Genomic DNA, 25,199 nt, shown 5'->3' with positions numbered 1-25,199 from the left:
TTCTGTGGTCACGGCGAGAAAAGACAGACCCACAATCCTTTAGGAGACCCTATGCAGGTCCTTCGTAGCCCATTGGTCTTTACCCATCCCAGATCCTCTGTAACCCATTGGTCCTCACCCATCCCCTGTATCCCTATAAAAGCAAGCCCTCTGCCCCTGTGGGGGGGAGAGTTCTCATCCCTGGCTTTCCCCTTTGCCGGAGGGGACCAACAATAAAGCTACCTTCGTGCAGAACCAGCCACACGAGTCTCTTGTCTCTCCCTGGTCTGGCCTGGAGGCTGCCCTGCAGAGCTGAGCTGAAATCACGAGCTGATAATCACTAAAGAGCTGACAGTCTCTGCAAGGGCCCTCCTGCCAGCAGCTGAGGGAAGACATCGGGCCTCGGGAAGGTGATTCCTTTTGGGACCATCTCTCTGGACCGGTCACCTCTTCCTTGGTCAGAGCTACTGACCCATCACCAGCTGTAATAACTGGCGCCTATTAGATGTACTTGATGATCTCAGGTCCTTTTCCAACCTTAATGATTCTATTATACTGCCCATGTAAGCTGTGGATGACCCATCCATGGCACTGTTCAAGGCCAGGCTAGATGGGGGTTGGAGCAACCTGGTTTAGAGGAAGGTACCCCTGCTCATGGCAGTTGGTACTAAATGATCTTCAGGGTCCCTTTCAACCCAACCCATTTTATGATTCTATTGCCTCTTCTATTTTCCATGTGGCTTATTCTGAAGAGAGCTTCTGCCATCTTTGTAGACACTGTGTAAGAACTACACAGTGAAAAATTGTCCTCAGTCTGTCTTCCTTCATAGGGCAGGTTCTCCAGCCCTTTGGCCATCTTCATAGTCCTCCTTTGGACCTTCTCCAATCTGTCCTTGTCTTCCTTAAATTGTGGAGACCAGAACAGGAACACAGTCTGACAAATGCTGATTAGAGTGAGACAAACGCTTAATTTTGGCCTACACAAAATGTAAGTTAAACACTGGATTACACATTTCCAATTCTACTTCAGGTGTTCCTTCAACTTCAATACTTACTGGTTTTTGCCAGTTCTCAATCCTTTGTTGGAAAATGCAACTTGGTTATACAAACAGCATGCAGAGCTAAGTGGTAACACCTCTAATAGCAAGGGAAGATAGAGAAATCTTATCCATAAAACATGGTAGGCAGAATTGCAGTATTTTATTCTGTAAAGGTGTCTCAAAGCTGGGGTATATGTCATCTGGACTCGAGCTTGTTGATACACCAGAAATTCTATTCTGAGGCACAACAAAACTGTATCTGGCCCACTGTCTAGCTTCCAACAGTGGTTTTCAGCAAGTGTGTGCTACCTAAGTATTAGAAATTGGACATGTAGAAACTGTTCTTCCCTGATAGGTACTCTTCAGCTGATTTAGTAGTTTCTGTGACTTCTACTACGCATGTTTTGCAATTACCTAGTACACAATGGACAGGAAACTAAAACCTGGAAAATCTATCAACAGCAAGACAGAGTAAGTCTAATACCTTACTACCATGAAAACTGCCAAAGAACGTAACAACACAAAAAGAAAGGTTATCCAGACACTTCCTTTTATTAGGACACTGAAACAGTTTAATGTACAAATGCTTTGTGTTAGTTGTAAATATTTCCTCTATTTAAGCAGCATTTACAGCTCTGTACATTTACATGTGTACTTCTCTAGTCATCTTAAGATGCAAGACACTTTTGCGGTAGCAACTTCATAGATCAGTGAATGCCAACACTCCACAACCCTGTTTAAAATAATAAAGTCCAGATGGAGTGACAGAAAGGAGACAGTACACCATTCTGTGCATTGACTGGGTTCATATTTCAAAAGTGGAAAAAAAAAAATCAAAGTTACTCAGCCATACATCTCTTTCTTTCTTAATACCCTCCTTATGCATTTCACCTCCTATCCAAAAATAATGATTACTATAATAAACAGAAAAGGCATCTGTAGTTTTTCCTGTAAAAACCACAAAACGACACAAATAGCAATCATTTATTTTTAAATATTCAAGGAAAATAAATCTCTTTGTTTAAAATAAGTATATATATATATCACATAGACATGTTTCTTCAAGCTAAAATATCTTCAAAGTATAAATGCTTTCCAGTCTATCCCACATATTGCAAAAAATTGCTTCCATCAAGACAATTTCAATAAATGGCCAGCTTTTTACAGTTAAAATGCCTTCCTTCTCAACTACCAGGTATTAATCTTCAATTAAAAAAAAATTAACAACATTTATTTTTGATCACTAATTAAAATACTGGATCTATTATCCACTTAGCTGAAACTCTGTTCCAAATATCTGGCAAAGCAAAATACATAAATTGATTGAAATAAAATTTATTTTCAAAAGATACTTTGAAGTTTGGGATAAGGTCTTTGTGTTTGATTCATCTCACAGTATCCCACTCAATACCTTTCCACTCAACTCCAGTCTTATGCTCACATCTGAAGAAATGGATGGAAAAATCCCACTTCATCCAAACATAACTACAAAGTAACTAACACAGATTTGTTCATATATCTATCAGCCAAGAGCACTGGGCAGTTAAGCACCTTAACAGGCTTCTGATTTTTCAAATGTCAGACGTTTAATCAGAATCACGTGCTGTCTCCCTAACCCCAATCAACATTTTTCCCCAGAGCCACCCATTTCTTCATCTGCTTGCCATGTCAGAGACATTTATCAAAAAACTCAAAATGAAGAGGAGCCAGACATGCTTAAACTGACCAGGAATATCCCTCTCCACCAGTTACATCTCGTAAGTGTCTTAATTTCTCACAGAGACCATACATATAACCTGTCAGTAAAACACACACTACAACAGCACTTCAACTGCTATCAACCAAGGTATTCACTTTACTGTGATCCAAATGCTTCTTTCCTATACACTGGCAAACAGTAAAAAAGGACAAAGGCAGTTTTACCAATGTTTTAATGGTGGGTATGTGTTTGTCAAATGAATCAGATTATGGCATCTCTTAGCAACATTTCTGAACTTTTATTTCATCAGAACCAATTAGTCACAGCTTTGAAATTGCTAGAAATTTCACTCTGCTTCGTGCTACTTTAGTTGTTATCACTGCATTTAAAAGCAAAAATACCCAACAAAACAAGAACAAAAATAACAACACAAATCCATTTATCTAAAAATTATTGTTAATTCTCTAAGCACAACAAAAATTCCACCCCATTTGCAGACAACCTAAAATAAAATGCGAGAATTAAATATAGATTTTGCAACCTAGGATTTCAATGGCAATTGTTATTTGCTTACCTTCCCTTTGCTTTATCTTAACTCCAAAACTATTTATTTGCTGCACTTGAATCAAAGTACCTCATTTGTTCCAAGTTTATACATCAAAGGCTTGACTTTACTCGAATATGCAGGTTTCAATTATCAAACCAAAAATGGCTCAAAAGCTCAAAGTAGAGCGATAACAATTTCCATTTCTCACAGTCTCTGAGGGTCTTCAAGATGACTGTTCGGCACTTCAGTTCCAGTCTGTAAAATGGGAGTCAGTTCATTCTGCACATTTTTTTTTCTTTTAAATTGTTGGCTTCTCACTGGCTTTTACTCACAGTTAACAGAGAAAACATAAATGTCAGTGAAATAGGAATACTCTTTCACATTGGGATGAAGGCTTTTCTACATTGCACAGATACTGATTTGACTATTTCAAACGTCAAGGAACAATCACAGAAGTGCCCCAACACAACTTTAGATATTCTATCTGAATGTACACAGCTGAAAAGTTTTGAAAGCCAGCATAAAAACAGTCTCTATGAACTGGAGGCAACATAGACTATGCTCACGTAATGTAGAATATTCAGCAATATATGGTCAACCATATGTTGCATTGCTACAAAATCCAATTGCATAAGTAAAAATCTAAATCAAACATAATTAACTTTGTATTTAACAATGATGTTTCTCAAAAATAGTCCTGTAATCCTTGTAGTAGCAACCAAAAAGGCACATAAGTACAAAACAACTCAACACATATTAGGTAGAATACAAAATTTTTAGACAGGCATTCTTAAAGCAAAATCTTGAAATAAAAAGCTGTATATTTTGTTTTATAAAAAGGTACATACTTCCTTACCAGTTTCCTGATTGAAGTAAAGTGTCCATATGTGCAATGTCCATCTGTGCTTACTTAAAATCCTGACAGCACAACCTCCAGATACTACTATCAATTTACTTGGGAATTTTATGTGCAAAGATTGAGTTGTGTTTCAGTAGTATTTGTACCATCTAAACTTTTAGTAGCTATCTGTGAGTCTTCCCTTCTAAGGTATAGATGTTTAAGATAAAACTAAGCACACATCATTTTTGTGTTTAAAAGCAGTTTGACTAAGCTAGTATTTAGTTGCTGTTTCAAAACCTTGGTTCATTTTCCATGTTGCCTATTACTCCTCTTCAAGACTGGTACAAAGCTCCCCTATCTGAACATACTGCATTGGAATTACACAAGTTTCACAATTCAGAGGTTTGAATTTAGATATTTTAAAGTTAATAATATGAAAAACCTCACCCATAATATCAAACATGCATATAATTACACATGGAATGCTGGAAGCAAATAGTATTTGATATGAATTTACTGGTTAGACAATAGAATTCTCTGGCCAGGCTTTCTTAAAACCTGGCTGCCAAAAATGGTTAGAGAAAGATATATAAACAAAAAGAGCTGAAGTTCTTCCCTCCTATAATTCAATAATAAATGACATAATATAGCACAAAATTATATCTTAATGTGTTATTTTCTTCCTTTTGGAAGAAGTATTAGGAACAGTGTATTTTCATCTGGAAGGTGGGGAGGAATAATTCCTTGAAACTTATTTGAAGTTTCCACATTCTGAGAAAATGCAGAGAAAACAATACATTTTACATGGTTTGGGGTGAAACTGAATATTCATACACATTTTTGAGAATGTTTAAGGGTTTGAGGAAATAAATTTAAAACTTTTTATATTAAACATATGAAAGAGTCATGAATGCAACAGTGATATCCCATTTTAAGTAATGCTAATAAATGGTAGAGTTTGAACTGGAACAACACTGTGTTATTCAGCAACTCCAAAATTCAGCATTCTTCCCCTCACTGCATTTGTACCACTCTAGAACAATTTTGCTAGTCAGATTTCAATGCCATCAGTGGAAGAATCTGGAAGTCACTGTACAGTGTAAAACACTTATCCTGATAATGTGGGGAAAGAGGAATCCAAAAACAGCCGTCTAATTCAATACAGACTGTGCAGCTTCCTTAAGAAGTAACGCAGCTTTGTCCAGTTCTTGTTCTGTTTGTTCCACTGTTATCACTACTCGAATACTAGAAAAAGAAAACCAGAACATACACAGTAAACTTTAGTCCTAGACTTCAGCTTTAGAATTGTTTCGTACTAATTTCAACACATTAAGATCACTATCTGTAGGGAAATTATTACAAATTCAAATTCAACCAGAAACAAGACATACGACTAAACAGACATGGTCAAACTACTTTTTTGCCCCCGCTCTGCTACCCCGCCATACACATTGCCGAAATCTGTTATATTTTTTACCTACAGAGGTGCAGCTCATGGAAATGTGCCTGCTAACAGGCTACATGCTGATCCCCAAGATACAGGTAGTTTTGATACATTTATTTAATGGTACTAGCAACCTGTAACAGTCACTGAATATATGCATCAAAAATGGGGCCTCTTCCATTTTTTTAAGAACCAACTATTTAATCCAGTCCACTGAACAAAACTCCATCTTTGTACGAAAAGAGATGGAGAGCCATACACAATAAAAATCAAGTAACACAGTAACTTTCTGCTAACCTGGGTGGAGGAAGACATTTTTCTTCTTTCTCCAGATAGCGAGCCTGTGTTAACGCAATACCACTATTCATGCACTACAAATAAAGGGAATACAGCAGTCATCCTGGGAATTTCTGATGGCTTATCTATTTGATCACCAAATACATATAACTAGCTTTTATTAATCTAGTGTCAAGATAAATGCAAGTTCTTTCCCAAATGGAGGTTGGGAAGGTTGTGCAAAATCATTTCTAATTTCAATACAGCTTTAACACATAAAACAGTTTATGGTGCAGTGTCTTTAGTTTTCATCTCCATGTAATCAGGCAAACATACCGTATTTATCAGGCAATTAAATCATATTTAAGCATATTTACAAGGAAATTAACTTCAGAATTTCTTTGTTGTGTAGTCTTGTTTATCTGCCACCTGATATATAAACCTTTCCATTAACCCCCACCTCCCCATGTGGGACAAAGAGAACCAATATGTATTGAAGAAGGGAAAAATACTACATATAGAATATGAGATTGTTCACACATAAAAAACACAAGTTCACAAACTCAAAGAAGCAAAGGTTGACCTTAAATGGTTAAAGTGCACCTCCAGAACACAGTTCTTGTTAACATTATAAAAGTTGTCTAAGCAACAGTTTTATATGCAGATTTGAGCACTGAAATAGAGAACAGGAAATAATTATTTCCTGAAGTAAAAAGTCTAATATATACTTTTTAATCCAGAGCTACAGACCTAACTATCGGCAGCAAGAAATGGTGAGAAGATGATCTTTAATAGAGCAGTATTATCAGTAAAGAAACTGAGTTTCTTGCAGCATTCCTGCAAGATAATTCAACAAGTTACCCAACAAGCCTCCCTACCCTTCCTTCATTATTAACATTCAAAGTCAATGATATATTTTAATTACTATGGGGACACTTACATAATCCACAACTCTTTTGAGTAACTTCACATCATTCTCTCGAGATCCACAGCTCTCCTCCAACTGCAAGTGCAATGCTGGAGAAAAAGATTCTCCCACTACTTTTAAACCAGAAATCCTAAAACAAATAAAAAGGCTTTGATGTACATCCTACTTGAAGATGTGTTGAAATTCTAGATAACAAGTGTTTCCCCTTTCTAGGTGGTGAGTGAGAAAAGATGGATATTTCACTTTACTGATACTAATGCAGACAAAACATATGTGCATTTCAGCTTGCATTACACAAAGATAACAAAACTTGTCAAGCAAATGGTTTTATTAAGGAGTTTCAGTACATTTGTATAACAAGAGTTACTCATCCTTTTGCAAAAAGAATTAATCATTCAAAAATTCTTAAAGAATCCTTATGAAGATATAAGAGCAATGTCTGTGTTAGGCCTGTAAGTTGCTGATAAAAACCCAGCGAGCTAGGTCAAGTCTTTCGAGTCTACACTAAGAACAATAATAAACTTTTTTATCATTTAAGGGATAAGAAGGAGCAAAGGTTTTGCTTGGAGGTTTTGAAAGATTTGGAAAGATTTATGATTTTAAATTATTTCCTGTAGAAAATCTTTACAGCATCATCTGTCACTTAGTCAGAAGCTCCTCTAAAATTAGTTATATGACTAGAATTGTTCCCTGAACTGTACATAGAAACAGGTGTTATTTGGGTTTCTAGAATTTGACTGAATGACTGCCATTTGATTGTCATTGTCCTGACACATCACACACAATCAGGACTGAGTTATTACCATCCAAAAATCTGTATCCAATATCCAAGCAAGACCTCTGGTCCCCAAAATTAACAGGTCACATAAATGCATATCAATTATGAGGTGTAATTTTGATTTCTGGACTTTGATAAGCTTGCTTAACACACCTTTTAAGAAGACTGGGATAATTTCATGGTAGTATGATTTCAAAGAAATTAGTATAATTAATCATGCATTAGAGATTTTGTATGAGTGTTTTTAAAGGTTATTAATTTCTGGGATATGCAACAGAAAATTATTCAGGAAGAAGAATTGTAAAATACAATTGCACAATTATTGCACATTAAATGATTGTTGAATATCACAGCAATTTCTGCATCTTTCTAGTATCAATACCTGACAGGAAAAAAAAAGCAGTTAGTCAGTATAGTCGTGTTTTAAAACAGCATTGTGTTAGGAAATTTTAAACCTTATTTTTCAGATAAATTCTAGCAATTTTCTATGTGTCTCCGGAACAACGGGTAATTTTTTACTATTTTAATGTTCAAGTCAAATATGTAAGAACAATATTGTATTCAAGGTGACTGAAAGGTCCACTGGGTTGTCTGAAAGAGTATCTGCTAAACTTCATTCCAAATGCTTTTATTTACATAATTTTCAAAATGCTTTATCAACACTTTGTGTTGCTGAGAGCTACCACACTCTCCTGAAGATTTTAATGTGTAAGAGATTGCTGACTTCCTCACTAGCCTTAAGGTATAACCTCACTTAAAAACCTGTGAGGGATTTAAAAAACTTGGACTCTTTTTAGTAGCATAACAGACAGTTGGGAAAGAATACTATTCCTCCTTTAATACATACATAATTGAGAGTACATATCCCACGCTAAGCATCTGTAAAACCAGAAACAGATTTGGGCAAGAAAAGTTCTTTAAAGTTGGCATTATAAAGGCATAGCCAAATAAAAGCCTAAAAAGCCCCAAATGCCACACTTACCCCTGTAAAGCTTTGTGAATTCGTTCGCATTTAGCCCGGAGAGTCTGAAAAATGTCTACATACAAAAAAACAACAAGAAAACAAAACATTACAAAAAAATCCAAAACAAAACAGAAAAAGAAAAGGCTTAGATTTCCTGTTTCTACTTTCTATTTCTCTAAGATTTCAAATATAGCATCTGGAATCAAAGGTATGTGTATCTCTTAAACCACTAAGTCTCTTTACTACTCTTCTTAATGTTCCCGATTCCCACTTCTGCCAGGAAATGACAAGCTTTTAAGTCCTGACAAATGCACTATTTCCCTTTATCTCATTACTCCAGCTGCATATGGAGCTGCTGCTGTTCATGACCATATGGAAATGATGACATAAACACTTTGTAATGGCACTGAAATGGCAGGTCCAATTTATAAATATCCATAAATATCTATTGCCATGCAGGTGCTGCTCATTGATCCTATCCCCAATTCACTGCAGATTCCTTAAGAGGAAACTGACTCCTGGATCTCCAAATCGTGGCTCCTTTCCTTGGTGAAGGCTAAACCTACACTACACCTAACAGCCCTGTAACTTACTCTTAATTTTTTCTTGATTCTATTTCACTTCAGAGGACTGGGCATGGGCTACCCAGTAATTTTCATTTATTTGTCACAAATTAAATACTGCATCTCTGCAGATGTCCTCCAATCTGTTGATGCAAATGAAGGTTAAAACCAAATATACACAATTTGGCCAATTTTGTCCTCATGTGCCTCTCAGCCCGTCCACTTCCTAAAAAAAAATAAAATGAAAGTAAAATTCCTTCCCAGATGTTCTAGTGGCAGGGATTTGGCAGCGCTGTGGCCTGGGTTCAATTCCCAGTCAGGAAAAAGATTTTTCAAGGCCAGGTTGGATGAGAGTCCTGGTCTAGGTGTCCCTGCTGATGGCAAGGGTGTTGGAACTAGATTATCTTTAAGGGCTTTTCTAGTTGACTCCTAGAGCAGAAATTTCTACCTGCCGACTTTATACAAATGCCCTGTATTTGGTCCTGCAAAATTGCAGGCAGTTTGCACCCTGATCATTCCTGAGACTCTTGCCTGAATGCTTAACTAGAGAAGGAAAAAAACCTAATTATATAGTGCAAGTGGAAAGGAGAGGGTTGTTCAGTCCTGAGGAAATATATTACCATTTGTTTCTATTTAACCTTCTCTTCCTTCATTTGTGCTGAAGGAATGTTTTTAGGGAAGAGGCATATCACTGATCTAAGCAGCAGAATAAAAATTTCTTATTTGCTTTTTAAAACCACCCGTGTCCCTCTTAGCCTTAAATAACCAGCTTATTTTCAGCTGTAAGAAGGAAAGGGAAGGAAAGACTGAAGAAGAAAAGCAGAGTGGGAAATAACATGAAGAAAACAACATGCATGCAAAATTAAGTAGCAAAAAAATAAAGAGGACATCAGAGTAAAAAGGTGAGGAATAAAAGTAGGGAGAAGTTCAACTTATTAGTCTGGGGTGAATTAAAACTGAAGGACAACATTTTCCTGAATTATGTACCTGGATTATCTTCCATAATATTCAGAGCCTCAATAGCAGCAGCAGCTAACAAAGGAGGTAGGGAGGCAGAAAAGCAATAGCCTTGACCAGACAATCGCTAGGGGAGAAAAGGAAAAAAAAAATTTTTTTACAGTAATGTAGACAATGTTTTAAAAAGTAATTCATGTACATATAAACAGCCTCTCCTCCACACCTACAAGTACATGTAAGGATTTCAAAGCAGGTCTCCAGTTCATCTACAATATTTCATAGAACCAGAGAGTTTCTGTATAGAATCAAATACTGCATAATCATCTATATCATACTTGCTAACTGAGAGTAATAACTAACTCTTATATATAAGTAACTAATAGTGCCAGACTATTTAAAAAGAGATCTGTCTTACCTGATGATCAATAATAAAAGATCTTCCGCAGCAAAATCCACCAATAGAAGCCAGTGAATTTTCCATGTTTGCACTAATAAGATCTATATCATCAATCTGTCAGTTAAATCAACAAATTATTAAAAGATGCTTTTGATTGCATCAAGACCATTTATAAGTTAACCTATTAAAAATATATCTTGTTTCATATTACCATTAATACTAGGGAAGATCTACCAAACTACGACATAATAAAATGAAAGTACAACTGAAATAATAATAATACTTTTGAGCAATACAGAAAGGACTTTGGGAAATTGAGATTTATGGATCTGTAAGTAAATTGCATATGATCTCCCTCTTCCAGGTATTGCAATGTGAAGAACACAAACAGATAAATTATTTAGATACTGGTGACAATTCCACAATGCACTCAGTGTGGCAGTTTCCTTTAAGAGTATAAGTTGCACTGTAGTCAGTAGAAGGTAGAATGTGATTAAAATTAAGCATAGACCTAATTAAAATAGTCTGAACATTAGAGACACAATTGTCTTATTTCACTTGTTAGTTGCAAGTATTTTCTTTTGCCAGGCTCTGAAAGATTTTGTCCGTAAATTAATTTATTGTAAAAGTCAATTAATTGGAAAGGAATTTAACATAGAAGCCAGTTAATTAGATGGCAGTTGGCATGTATCACAGTAACACTGTTTCCTTTTCTAAACTAATTTTCCCTTTTCCATGTTTGGTATTAATTGAAAGCAACAGGACAAAGGGGAAGACAGAATGATTCTCAGAATTTTTTACTTCACTTCCAAGCTGAATTCAGATACTGTTGGAATGTAGTGAGAGATGCTCCACACTAGAACACTGGCAAACAAAAAGCTCTTCTTCCTTTACCTCAGCTCAGGGGACTGTGGTAGTAAGCAACTGCAAGGATACCATTTTGAATTTCCAAAGTACTCCTCAGCTGCATAAACACATGAAAAGTGGACCCTTGGAAAAATAGTTCGGCTTAATCTGCTGGTAAAGTACCACAATTAACACCTTTGCAAGAACCACTGAAAATTTTATCCTATTTTTCTCCACTGGAGTAAAAGGCAATAGAGTAAAACAGGATGGCTATATACTGCAAAGATCTTTCTTATTTACTCCAAGACCTCAAATACTTCTGTGTCAGAGTGACACTTTTAAGTGTATGCAGCTGGAAAAGACAGTACTCATTATCTCATTGCATGTCCCAAAAAAGGATAGAATTATGCACTGTAAAAATTCTTTTGTTATCTTTGTCATTAAAGATAAGTAAAACTACTTCAAGTAAGCACATGAAAGACTGCCAAGACCTGAAAGCTTTAGGACTGCTAAAAAAACCTATATTTAAAAAAAACCCGTATTTTTAAAATCCCGGTATCTAAATGTCTACTGTACACTAAAAAACTATCTGTTAATGCCACAGGTATTAGAAAACAATTGCACAACTTGCTTCTGTACAAATCTCCATTCACAACAAAAAAGTACATACATTTATTCCAAAGTGTTCAGTAATTCCTCTTCCATGTTCTCCAAGGACTCCAAAGGAAAGGCTCTCCTCCAAAAATATTCTAACTTTGTATTTATACTTCAATTTTATCTAAAACAAAGAAAATTATATAAAATATATGTCAGAATTTGGTGACAAAATGAGAGATATGGTAAAGAAAGACAAGGACAGTATGCTGAATACTGCATAAAAGTCTGTTCTAGAATTCTGTTCTGTCATTAAGACATTTTAACAGCCTTCAAAATTATTCCTCCATGTAATACTAGAACAAGTTTCACAAATGTTCATATATTAAAAAATCCCTTTTTTTAATAGGTTCTCAAGTACTTTCAAGATGATGCATTTCCACACCATTTCTTCCACCATCTACAAGTGTAGAGCCTGCACAAAAAGCCACTTTATGCTGAACAGCAAATGTCTTCCTTGGAGTCATTATTTCCAACATTTGTATCAAGGTTTCTTTGAAACTTTCTTTTTCTTTTTTTTAGATATAACCTAGTTTAACAATCTAGTATCATACAGTGTAGCTGAAAATATAGTATATTTTACAGGATAAAAACTAAGACCACAGTCAGATATTCATTTCTAAGTCTCAACAGCTTCAGAATCCTAATCAGAAGTTTCAAAACAAGGTTAAGATTTGGAATCACCATTTCACAAACACGTGAGAAAGCAGGAAGGTAAATAAAAAAACTGCACGCAGAGCTTTTCTATGTAGGCTTAATTACACAACACTATTATTTCATTAGACACATGCTTTCATACGCAGTTCAAAACGCAAACTAAAACCACTTACCAACTCTGGAAGAGGGCAAATGTCTCCTGTGTTCATATACAATCCTTCCACTACAATAAACCTTCGAGTTACACGGGCCTTTCGAGGATTCTTCAGGGAAAGATATGGTTTTACTTTATTTCAAGTGTTACTAAACAAGCAAAGCTCTAAAATTTTTTTTGATAGGGAATATTTTTTTGAAGGGAATGGCCTCTTTTTCAAATAAGCTGTTACTTAAGTTTAAACTTATTTTTTGTCTATAACAAAAGTTGAAATGCCTCACTGGGCTACTTGTCTTTTATTTATTTTGTAATAATTTCAAAGCTTTTGACTTCTACACATGATTTAAGACACAGTGTTTTGCAACAAATTATACCAATCCATTTGAACTTTATGAATAAAATACAACCAATGTAACTACAGAACAAATACTACAAATCTTGGTCTCTGTTATACTCATCATTAGTCTAAGCATTTAGAAGACTTTTCAACAAGGGTTTTGAGCATCAGGATTCACAGTGCAACACAAACTTCTTACAAGTACTGTCTTTGTAAAACACAATGCAAAAGTATTCATAACACATTACAAAGTCCTTGTCTGATCTCTGGATACAGTACAGACCATTAAAATATCTCTCACTTGTTTCTGCTAAATTTCAATTGGTATAATTTCAGTTTCGCTGTTTTAAAATGCCATTCCTCTGTTATTTACTTTGAATCTTATTGCTATTTTCTGAATAAGGATATTTAGTCACACTTCTTTCATTTTTCAGTTCTTGTAAAAAGATTCAGAAACATCTATTTGACTTTTCTGTGTGGTAGGTACCAAACTAGTCACAGTCTTGCTCTACAGGCTTTACCAACTCTAATGATATGACCTTTTCTAGTCAGTACGTCTTAGTTATACACACATGGTCTATATTAAGCTCTTGCCCACCAACTTTATGCTCACATTCAGCTGATTACAGTAAGAAATTTTAGCTAATTCAAAGCACTCTGCTCTAACAAACCAAATGTGTTACACAAATTAGTCTGAAAACCACATCTAAAAACACATGTAAAGATTATCTGACAGTATGTATCTTCCACAAGGCATGTTAACTAGTATGTTATCCATAAATTTGCTAATAGTAAGATCCATTACTGACGTACACTGATGTTAAGCTGATTGACAATTTATCTACTCTACTTTTCCTGTGTCTTATCACAAAATGTGCAAACAAACCATACAATCATGATAGCTACTCAATTAATTCTTTTAAAACTAATTTAATAAGTTATCAACTTTCTGATCCTGATCCTAGTAACTGCTTTTGGGCATCCTTTTGCATTACTGTCAGAATGAGAAGCAAGCCATCAAACTGACTCAAATTTTTCAAGAGAGAGAACATCTTAAGAGTTGAATGCATGATAGGGAAAGACTAAGAAAAAAAATCAACCATATTGATTCTATAAAGGACTAGCCATTTTTGTGCTGATTTCATAGTGTGGCAATCAAAGTGGTAATTAACTTGCATGATTTATTAGGTAAATACAGTTACATAAATTTCTCAGAGATCCAAAAATAAAGCTCTGTAATAGTATTTAAAGAAAAGAAAAACATTATGTCACTTCAGTCATCTGCCTGTAAAGATATTCCCCTGCTACTAATGCTGATGAGCTCAGTTCTAAGGGTTAAGACAACAAATGCAAATAAATAAATATTTTTTTTTTTAAATTATCTTAATTAAATAAGCAACATTAACTGCTCAATAGATAGTTATGAAAACCAAGTAACTGCCTTTGAGCACTGCATCCATTCAATTACATGACTCAGTAAAAAAAATGTGGGGGAGGTGGCACAAAAGAGTACAAATATTTCTTCAAAGGAATGGTACCTTTTGATCTTCAGTCTCTTGTTCTTTCAACAGTCGTTCAAGGTCAGCCATATCATTATGCTTAAATAACTTGATGTTACTACGAGATGCTTGTAATCCCTTCTGAATAGCAAAGCAGGCAGCTTCATCTCTGTAAATACAGCAAACCCTTCTAAGTTTGTTAAACATGGTGCAATTATTCAAAGAAAGCTGGCTATTAGAACTGTCTTTCTTTTGAGCAGATATTTGTACTTAGCTGTAGACAAAACCAGATGGTTTAAAGCACCGTATATTTTATTTACATTTTGAAAATTCATTTCAAAGCTTCTCAATTTTATGTGTATTACAGACACTAAAAGCGAGCAAGCAGATTTTTTCTTGAAATCTACACTCATCCTTTTGTTTGTATGTGACAGCAGTTTGAGCACAGCATTCCATGGACTAGGTACAATACCACAGTAATCATCCCAGAAACCTCTCACTCCATTTGCTCTGGGTCTTAGAAAAAAAGCACAAAGATGCGCCTGTAACATTTTTTGTAGTCCTCCAAATACTCAAAACCTCCATCTTAATATCCTTTGAGAAATTATATCTCCATGTCCAAAGAACAATCCCCCCATTTTTAGTGTTGGGACAGCAAATTTCCAGCTATGATGGGCTATGCAATTTCACAGCTGCTTAGGCCAACTAATCTTGTAAAAGTGGCAGCTAAAGCAAACCTGCACATGGCAAATGCAGTAATTTCAACCAAGCTGCTTTCAAATACAGTGAGATCTTTTGTCAATGAGAAGGTGAAACAGTAAGAGATAACTAAATCCAGGGTACACTGGCATCCTTGAGTAGTGTGCACAATCCTGGTCATTTGTCTCAAAAATGCTGATCCAGAAGATATCAAAGACAACCAAACCTCATGATTAAATTTATGAAAGAACTTCTGTAAAGACGTCAAATAGGCTGCAAGCCTTACACTTAGAAAAGAGAGCACCAAAGAGAGATTTTGGCAGACAAATACAAAAGTATCAATCACTGTGTTGTAGTTTAACCATAGCAGGCAGCTGAGTCCCACACTGACACTCACTCCCTGCTTCCATGGGGAAAATGCATGGGGAAAATCCTTGTCTAAAAATCAAATGCATCCATAGAAATTAGTATGTATTGTATTTGAAACAGGTATTTCTTCATATTTTTCATAAAATGTTCAAGTCAGCCATTTGCATGTCAAAGAAACACTGTGGATATTAAAGACCTAAAGTACTGTAAGAATCAGAAGATTTAAGAAAAATCCATCTTCCTAAATCCAAACCCTCTTCTTTGGCTCTGTAAATTGAGTACTGTTACATTGTTTCTCCCAGTTCTTGAATCATCCCTTCACAAAACATGACTGGCTATTCTGAAGGACCAGATACTGCGCCTGCCAAATCCTTTATTTGATTCTGCACAGCAATTCTTCTGTTGCTTTAATATGTACCAATATTTATCCAACTAAACCAATGCAAATAGGTATGAGGGGAACAACTGTCCTGGAAGAAAGGTGAGAAGCCAGCGGTAAACAGGAGAAAAGCAAGTATTACTGTATAGTTTATTAAGAAGAAAATTAGGTATTAGAATTACATTAGTATTTGAATGCACAAGTTATTTTGCTTTTTTTGAAGCTGAGTGCCCATGACTATGCTTTCATGAAGAAAGAAGTAACAGATTTGTAGTATTTGGCAAAGAAAAAATATTTGAACTTTGTACTACATAATCGTTGATCAAAACCAGCAGTATTTTTAAATGTTCAACAATATGATTAGCAATCATGAAAAAGAAGAATTGAAAGGAAAACTATTTAATCTGGAATTTCCCAAGTAGAAAACAATACTTACACAAACACAATGTCCCCTCTCTTTGAATATGCAGGGATAGCACTGGCAATTGTTGCAAATCCATATGAGTATATAATAGCTTCCTCTGTCCTCATGAATTTTGCTAGCCGTTCTTCTAATTCTAAGTGCACATCTATTTGAGAGAAAAATCAAAAATGTCTTAGATAGCTAGCTTTTTTTCATATCAAAAAGACTATTATTATTTTAGAAATCATCCAATTGAAGAAGAGAGAACATTTATTTGTAGGACAAGAATTAAAACAAGTAACTTTCCAAAACCCAGTTGCAACCAATCCAGCTTCACTTAAACGGACAAGTAACTAATCACAAGTTTTGACAGATCTGAAAATATTTATGCAACATGTTTCTCTAATGTTCTTACGCAAAAGTTGTTAAAATCTACTTGTGATTAGACTACAAATGATGCAGCCTTCTTGGACTGTGACTAGAGAGCACAGCTACTACAGTCAGGAAACAAATTATGTGATTTATAGAAATTAATGAGGTCCTGTTGGCAGACTGTCAGTTCTTCCAAGCTGATGCTTGCACTACATAAGCACAGCTATCATTATAACAGAAAATTGCTCTTGTCAGACTACAAGTCACAAACGATCTCCTGAACACAATTTAGCCCATTGAAAAGGTCACACCTCCAAGCCAGAGATTATTCACACTTAAGATATATTGACCCAATCACACACACAGCATTTCCCAAGCCAATTAGGTCAAAATAACCAATGTCAGAAATCAAAATATTAAAAACTGTAATACCACATGGGGAGTGGATTGTTGCTGCACAAAGGTAACCACAGCATTAAGTATTCCAACTAAGCAAAATAACCTGTATCAGGCAAACGGTTATTTTGACTGTCTAACTCTATTGCCACTGTCTGCTTCTGCTAGCAATAGTCAGAGAATTATGCCTGTTATCACCGGGAAATAAGTAAGATTAAAAGGCAAATAGAGATCATTACTGTGTGACTTGAAAGACCACCACTGGCCAAGTGGTATCTTTTTGCAATTACTGAAGTTCATTGAAACTAAAATCAAATAAAGCAACATTAGTTATAGGTAGATTCTTCCAATAATCTGTGGGGCGTGGTTATGTCAGTGTTGCCTTTTCTGACGAGACACCAACAGAAAGGGTGCAGAGAGAAAGGGCATCGTAAAAATCCCAACTTTGCCATATTAAATATATCTAGCTGAATCTTTCCCCAAAAGGACACAGCCGTCTGATGTATTTATTAATAAAGGCAAAGGGTATTTATTCAAACAGCCTCCCAATCACAGTAAAGAGGAATTTTATCTATAGCCTGCAAAATATAAAGCCTCAACAATCCTTTCCTAATGTTTACCTGGGCATCAGGTAAAAAAAATAGATCAGAAAGGAATTGGTTTTCCCACTGCTTTTAAATGAAAACAAACAGTTAATCATTCGTGATTTGTAAGTTTTCTTTTGCACCCTGTCATTTTGATCCAGCTGCACTAGATATACCAAACATTCAGGGACATACAGAATATCCATTCCTCTCCAGAGCCTTCAGAAGGAAGGATACTGACTGGAATTATCTCATCTACTTTCTTGATTGAGATTGTAAATAGTCCACTTCCAGAATCTTTGTATATTTTTCTTGTGTCATTGCTACATGGACTTCAGGATCAATAAACAGTCTTCAATCAGGCTTCCAAACAGATAGGATGACCTTTGATATATTGAATGAAAAGCCCAAAAAAGATCAGCAATAACAAAAAAATTTTAAAATAGACTGGCCACATAGCATTTAAAACATGAAATATAAACAACATTCAGTACAAAATGTTTCTTTCTGAAGCCCTGTAGAGAATAACAAATTAGGGGCAATAAGGACTGAACTACTATTTTTGAGCAGTCAGCTATTGATACCAAATGAGGAAACCACTTACACAATTTAACTGAAAAAGATGACAAGACCATCATTGTTCAAAATTGGAACTTGCACCCTTCTCACCGAGCTTTATTCAGCAACAACTACCATTACACTAAGCAAGGTCTAGGTGAAAAACAGTGGGCAAAACAAGTATTTATAGCAAGGGCAGCTAACAAATATCTTCAGCTTTGTGCTACGGAAAAAAGTTTTGCAAGCCTAAGTAAATTTTGCCAAGGGCAAGAACACGTAAGTTCAAAACCATGAGGTTAAAAAGTGTTAAGGCAATATTAAGGTTTCATTGTGATAAAATCCAAATACTATCTGACTCTCCTCTATTGCAATGATTCACTTTAGTCTCGTTACACCACTTGGATTAACCTAGCTTAACTGAAAACTGCAACCACCACCTGGAGTACATTTGCACAGAGGAAGACAAGACTGGAACAGCTTTCTATGCAATTATGAAACATTAATAAAGCTAATATTGTTAATAACTATTATGAAAGGCCTGTTTAGTGCCTAGCATATGCCCACATGGAAGTCAAAAACAGAAGAAATGAGAGTTATGAAGAAAATACCCACAAATATTCAGGTATGTGTAAATATACAATTATTTCATGCTCATTATAGGCTAAAGGCACAGATACATTTTTCGGGATTACAACACAAAGTAAAAATGTCTTAAAAGGGACTCACTAAATCTATTAATTACCTTCAAAGTGGCATAGATATGAAGAACCAAGTCTCCATTCAAAATAAATTATAACACAATATCTACATTTCAAATAGAGATTTCTAATACTGATATCAGCTTCTAAGAGGGGATAAAACTGAGCAGTAACAATCAACAACCATCAGTTAAATTATACGTAGGAATGTAAAAGGAAACTGTATAGTTCTGCACAGAAGATGACCCATTTACTGAAGTGACAACAAGTGAAAAATTGTGTGAAAAGTTTAAGGCACACAGTGATGCAAGAAGTGTTTCTTCTCACGGATGCCACACTCAAATGTTTAAAGTTAGGTGAAAATGGGAAGATAATTTCAGATTGAACAAGTAGAGCAGGTGTTTGTCTGCCATTTAAAATGTAGCCTCCATTACTTTGTGTGTAAAAGATGATACCTCAAATGGGCGAGTATAACATTACTTCTTCTCTAGCGATGTCAAGTAGCAATGCCGCAGATTAGATTCCTTGCCTTGTGAAATGGAGCGCTTACGCAATAAATTCAGGAGCCAATAAATAGCAAAAGCTATAGTTTACACATTAGGATTAGCCCTCCAAAGAGGACAGGAAACAATCTGAAGAATCTCTCACTTACCAGAAAAAAACAAATTTAACCTGTTTCAAGCAATCACTTGAAACAAAGTGAAAGACTTCACAAAATTTAAAATCAGCTTGGATTCAAAAGGTTATTATTATTCCGTAAGTTTTTTTGAGCACTTCAGTGTTTTGGAAGAGAGGGGAAGAAGCCTGTATGAATTCCAAGAGACCACTGCTGAACTGTGATGAGTGGGGAAATCTAGCTTCCTATAAGCGCTCTCTGTACTAATCAGTGGGCTACCAGTACGTTCCTTAGAAACAAATTATGGTTCCAAGGCAATGAACAATCCCTAAGACTGGTATCAAGACTCAGCCCTGTTCTGATAGACTTCTATAAAATCAAATTAGGTATAGCAACTAGTTGATCACTTATAGGACTAGTTTGATTAATTAAGAAAAGCTCAAGTTTGTCTTGAATTCAAGTCAAGGCTACCGGAAGCTAACTCTATGAAATAATTTGAGTATAGACACCCTCAGAATTCCATCATCTCTCGGAAGAGACTGGAAACTTCACAAAATTAGTTGATGGTTTTAGCCTGTAACTGTGCAGCTGTTCATGTATAACTCTTCGGTTTCTATGCAATATTTCAAAGTATAAATGCCTGTAAAGAACTATTTCCAGAGCCTGATATTTAACAACTTACTACTTCTTAAGAAGAATTTTAAAAGCCCCTTACCTTAGTAACACCTGCTCAGGTCATAAAGTCTCTCAATTACAACACTGAAGTTATCAGCAGTGGAAAACTTCATTCTGACTACAGCATTAGAGAAATGCAGCTAATAATTGTTATCACAGAAATCAGACTGCCCCCTTGTGGTCGGTAATTCACACTGGCATTTACACTCACAGTCACCATGTATTATTAAATTCTAATAGGTTTATTTTCTCTTTCTACTGTGGTTACTAGAACTAAAAAAGATTATAAACTTTGCAATTCTCCTCCAAGACCAGCATTAGAAAGAGTAAGAAAACAGATAAAATAGTAAGAAACAAAGCTAGGAGCAATAAACACTACCAATCCTCAACAACTACGGTGAAATATGCGTTAGAGGATAACTGTTCTTCAGAGCAACAGAAATAACTTTTTGCTTACATATTGCGTTATTTTGGCTGGCTTACCAAACTAGTCTGAGCACCTTTAAAGGCAGATCAAAGAAAGTTACTCACCAAAAGTACCATAGAATCCTCTGGGTCCACAAGTGCCAACACCGTATTTCTTCAGAGAAGCCTGGGCTGCACTCTTTAATAGGAAAGAATTATGTGAAATATTCCTGCATTAGCTCTCTCTTCTATACACTTCACACTGACAATTCCACACCAATGTACACAGATCAGTTTTTGTATCATGTAACATAACCTGCTTCACAGAAAGTATAATAATGTACTGAATTCTATGAAGTAATTTCACCTCAAAACTACTTTAGACAAGTGTTTAAGCATCCTTCATTTTATTCTAATACTTAAGGACGTTGAATACTAATCTAACTTGATAACCAACTAGGCATACAGTAAGTACACCAGATTAACTTTAGTAAAAATACAAACTTGAATAGCACAGCATTACAAGGTTTATAATCTTCCTTCCTACTTTTCAATATGTTATTGATGAAGTTCATGCTTTCTGTAGCTATTATTTATGCCAATATAACAGACAAAATAAAAGAGGAATATCACACAAATAGAATAACTGGAAGAACTCACCTTAACCTTTTCATTATTCAAAAGTCCAAGGAAGTTAAATGATGCAAAGTTTATACATTCCTTGCCATTAACAGTGATTATATGGGTGGGAGGACTGAAAAAAATTACAGACCTATTGTTATGAATGAACAATTGTCATTTTCATAAACAGCTAAACAATACAGGAGTTCTGGTTTTCAACAACAGAAGGCACACAGGTTTTTCAAGATTCCCTCTTTCTACTTCTTCCGTTGCAGCTGCCAATAAGTATTTAAGTTCACTGTCAAGTCACAAATATACTGCACTGTACTCAACAAAACCTATATTCCCGTAATTTAATAAACTGCAAATAGTTTCTTGAGATATTTAATGATTCCTTGTTGAAAACTTAATTCATAGAAAGATGACCCCTGAAGAGATAAATAAAGTTTCTCCGTTAAAAGCAAAGTGATATCTATTTTCAAGAAGAAATACTAAAAATAAAAAGGAAACTTCATTGTTCTTACTTCCAAGAGAAAAATTAATTCAAAATCAATGTTTTTGTCATAAAGTAACCCCAGAATACCTATCTTGTGCTGATAGGGCTATTGAAATAGAGGTACTAGCTGTAAGTGGACAAAACTATTTTATCAGCTATCACCTCAAGTTTTCAATTGAGTTTAATCTGCAATGGTTTGAGTAATTTATGTAACCAGAAAACAGAGAAAGTGTGAAAATGCACACTCTTAGCAAATGAACAAGAGCATAATATATATGAATAAAAGGGCAAAAAAATTTTCTGGCCTAAAATATTATGATTCAGGTAAACAAAACCAAAAAAATTGGAGATAATTAAAATACTATCCTTTTAAATACAAGCATCATGTCTGTGTACGGTGTTCTATAGAACCAGAAGCAAACCAGTTTTGGCAACTGTACACATCAATACAACAAATTCAAAAGTTTCAATTAATCACTTGGAGTGTAAGAAGTCTCAAATCTAAGCCAAATACAAAACCCTATGTCTGTCCATTTCTGTATCTGCTGTCAAATACTACAGTTGAGATCCTATGCTATTCCTCAGACACAGTAATTTCCACAAGCTTTCCCATGTAGAAAACTAGCACTGAGCAATTTTCTCCATCAAAATTAAACAGGGCTGCTCAAATGTCAAATACCTGTGCACAGCTGTTCCAAATCTGGTGGCTGACAATATTTCAGTGGGTACATTTGGTGTGCAAAGCAAATAAACTTTTTAAGTCCAAGCTATTCACTCACTGCAAGTTAAGAAAAACACTGAACTGCCTGAACTTCACTTTAAAAAACTCCATGATTTCACATTATATCTGTTCACTTAAAAAAATTGAGCACATGTTCCTTCAACTAAGCAATTGCAAAAGTTTACTAAACAGCTTTGGAAAGCTTTCTACTAACACAGTGCATGTGTGTCTTTTGAATGCTGAACCTGTCCCCACAAAGGAGCTGTCCTGCATTACTGCAGTGCATCTTCTGCACCAGAGCAGCATTATAGAAATGTGCAGCAAACTGTCTTGGGGAACCGACTGCCATCAAAAATATGCCTGGATCTGTTCTTCTATCCAGCTAATCAATGAGCTGTACCAAAGTCTGGATGTCCTACTAAGTGAAGTAACTATTTAGTTTCACAGATATTTACCAGAGCAGACCTATATTTACGCATTTTGTCACTAACGTGAGATTCAGTATATTCCCAGCATACTAGCAAACCTGGTCAATTTACAACAATTTGCCTCATGGACAGCTTCACCTCTCAAACCTAGAAAACACACTAATGTTCACCAACAACTTGGCCCTCATAAAACTGCAGCCCTCATGAAAACTTGGCCACACTTTGCAATCAGAATTTTACACAAACTTCTAAAGAAACAATAGTGATTATTTAGAAAATACAAATGGAAAAGGTTATTTCAGCAAATAATTATCACCAAAACATGGATGCTGATTGCATCATAAACCCTGCCTTTCAACAATAAAAACAGTTAAGTCTTTGCAAAAGGAAAACACTGAAACACTTGATTTTTTTTTATCTTTTCATGTATCTCCCTTCCCCTAGTGTAACAGCTCATTAGGTACCATGGTTAGGAACAACAGTCATGAGATACTGAGTGATCCAGCTTAAACAGTAAATAAAAATATAATTTCAAGTTATATTCAAAGAACTTGCAAGCAAATCCTTTAGAAATTGTCTTTCAAGGACTGAAAGCACGCCCACTGTTCTTGGGCCTCTCACATAAGTGTTTCATATATTGAAAAAAAATCAGTCACAAAAGAAAGTTAAGAAGGTACTAATGATGTGACATTTTAAAGCAGAACAAGAATTAGCATGAAAATTTTGCAGATGTACTGTTTTAGGAAATAGATTTACATTTTCTGAGTGAGATCTTGTACAACTAAGCTATCCTGCATAGATTAGTTCACAGAAAGGCTACTACAAGAAGTAACTAATTTCTGGACTGTGAAAGCTGCTGTGGGTACCTTCTTCAGCATAGATTCAAGATGGATCACTTTTTTGGTTAGGACATGTCTCTGTGATTTTGGCTTTCCTTATCATTTGGCAATGTTACTTGATTGTGCAGAAAGGAGAATACGAACACAGGGCACAAACTGCACGGCCTACTGAGGGAGGAGGAAATCTGCCTCATACACACAGCGAGTCAAAATTTTTACTGAAATACTTAAGTTTTTCTGTAGTGGTTATGAACTTTTATAATCCCCACATATTGCTGTAAACACACAGTATTACCAATATAAGTGAGGGTGGTGAGGCACAGGTTGTCCAAAGAAGCTGTGGATGCTCCATCCCTGAAAGTCTTCAAGACCAGGCAGGATGGGACTTGGGGCAACCTGGTCTAATGGAAGGTGTCCAAATGGCAGTGGTTGAAATGAGATAACCTTTAAAGGTTCCTTCAAATCCAAATCAGTTTATGATTACGATTTTTGTAAATCACCACTCATAATAGACATGAAAATAACTGAAAGAAGACTACCTCAATAAATACGGTCTCCCTAAAATGCTGGTTAAAAAGGGGAAATGCTCCTGAGCTGAAATCAGGATGCAGACGTTTTTCTTCCTGTATTAATCCTGAAACATGTTTTAACTTTACAGTCAAAGTTACAGTCTACAGCTGTTGAGCAACTTGTGGGGAAGTCGTCAGTCGTCAGCCTAAATGTTACAAGACAAATGTCAAGTTTTCCCCACAGCTACTATCGGGTTTAATAGCCACAACATATTAACGTTCTGTCACAAAACATTTCCTAGCTGTAAGCACTGGAAAGTTCTAATGATTTAAACATTTTCTGAATCACTCTAAAAGATGTATTTGTTCTGGTTTTCTAAACATCCAACACTTCTTTTAACTCCATAGTATTGCTTGTTTCAAAATTCTGAAAAATAACAGAAGAATTGTTCACATCACAGTTAATTAAAACAGGCATCACATTTATATGGCAGACTTTTCTGTGGTAGTGGAACCATCAGAATGGAGCTCACTATGACAGCAAATGATTGTACTGTCACTAAATTATTTCAAATTATTGTCAATATTATATTCAATATATTAGTGTCAATAGAAGGATATTATGAATGCTTACATGGTAAAAGTTACTGACGCGCAAATCTGAAGCTTGTGAAAAGAAGCTTCAGAGCAATTTTTGAAATACTGTGATTCTTGCCTAAGTCATCAGACATTTTAAAAGCCTTGTAACACACAAGAAAGTAACACTGAGCCATAAATTTCCTCACAAAACATTTACCATCCAGCATTTCCAATTCTGATTGTCCAAAAAAAATCAACTTTTCATGAAATGTGTGCTGAGTTTGGGGTAGAG

The 25,199-nt window shown here is 35.4% G+C and overlaps 1 protein-coding gene across 1 annotated transcript in view; it reads right to left on the bottom strand.

Annotated features, from left to right (window-relative positions):
* Window positions 1-1,547: 1,547 nt before the first annotated feature.
* The window catches only part of SPTLC1 (serine palmitoyltransferase long chain base subunit 1), a 34,158-nt gene continuing 10,506 nt past the window's right edge, over window positions 1,548-25,199 (bottom strand). Inside the window, exons 4-15 of the mRNA XM_048291667.1 lie at window positions 21,375-21,468; window positions 20,841-20,913; window positions 16,444-16,576; window positions 14,600-14,729; window positions 12,744-12,833; window positions 11,930-12,037; window positions 10,432-10,527; window positions 10,047-10,143; window positions 8,515-8,569; window positions 6,767-6,884; window positions 5,848-5,921; window positions 1,548-5,351 (exon numbers count right to left, since the gene is read on the bottom strand). Coding sequence (XP_048147624.1) covers window positions 5,258-5,351; window positions 5,848-5,921; window positions 6,767-6,884; window positions 8,515-8,569; window positions 10,047-10,143; window positions 10,432-10,527; window positions 11,930-12,037; window positions 12,744-12,833; window positions 14,600-14,729; window positions 16,444-16,576; window positions 20,841-20,913; window positions 21,375-21,468 — 1,162 coding nt within the window. The 3' untranslated portion in view covers window positions 1,548-5,257. The remainder of the gene's footprint in view (window positions 5,352-5,847; window positions 5,922-6,766; window positions 6,885-8,514; window positions 8,570-10,046; window positions 10,144-10,431; window positions 10,528-11,929; window positions 12,038-12,743; window positions 12,834-14,599; window positions 14,730-16,443; window positions 16,577-20,840; window positions 20,914-21,374; window positions 21,469-25,199) is intronic.

The sequence above is a fragment of the Corvus hawaiiensis genome, chromosome Z (genome assembly GCF_020740725.1).
Source record: "Corvus hawaiiensis isolate bCorHaw1 chromosome Z, bCorHaw1.pri.cur, whole genome shotgun sequence".
Taxonomy (NCBI): domain Eukaryota; kingdom Metazoa; phylum Chordata; class Aves; order Passeriformes; family Corvidae; genus Corvus; species Corvus hawaiiensis.
This window is presented reverse-complemented; position numbering and strand designations above follow the sequence as displayed.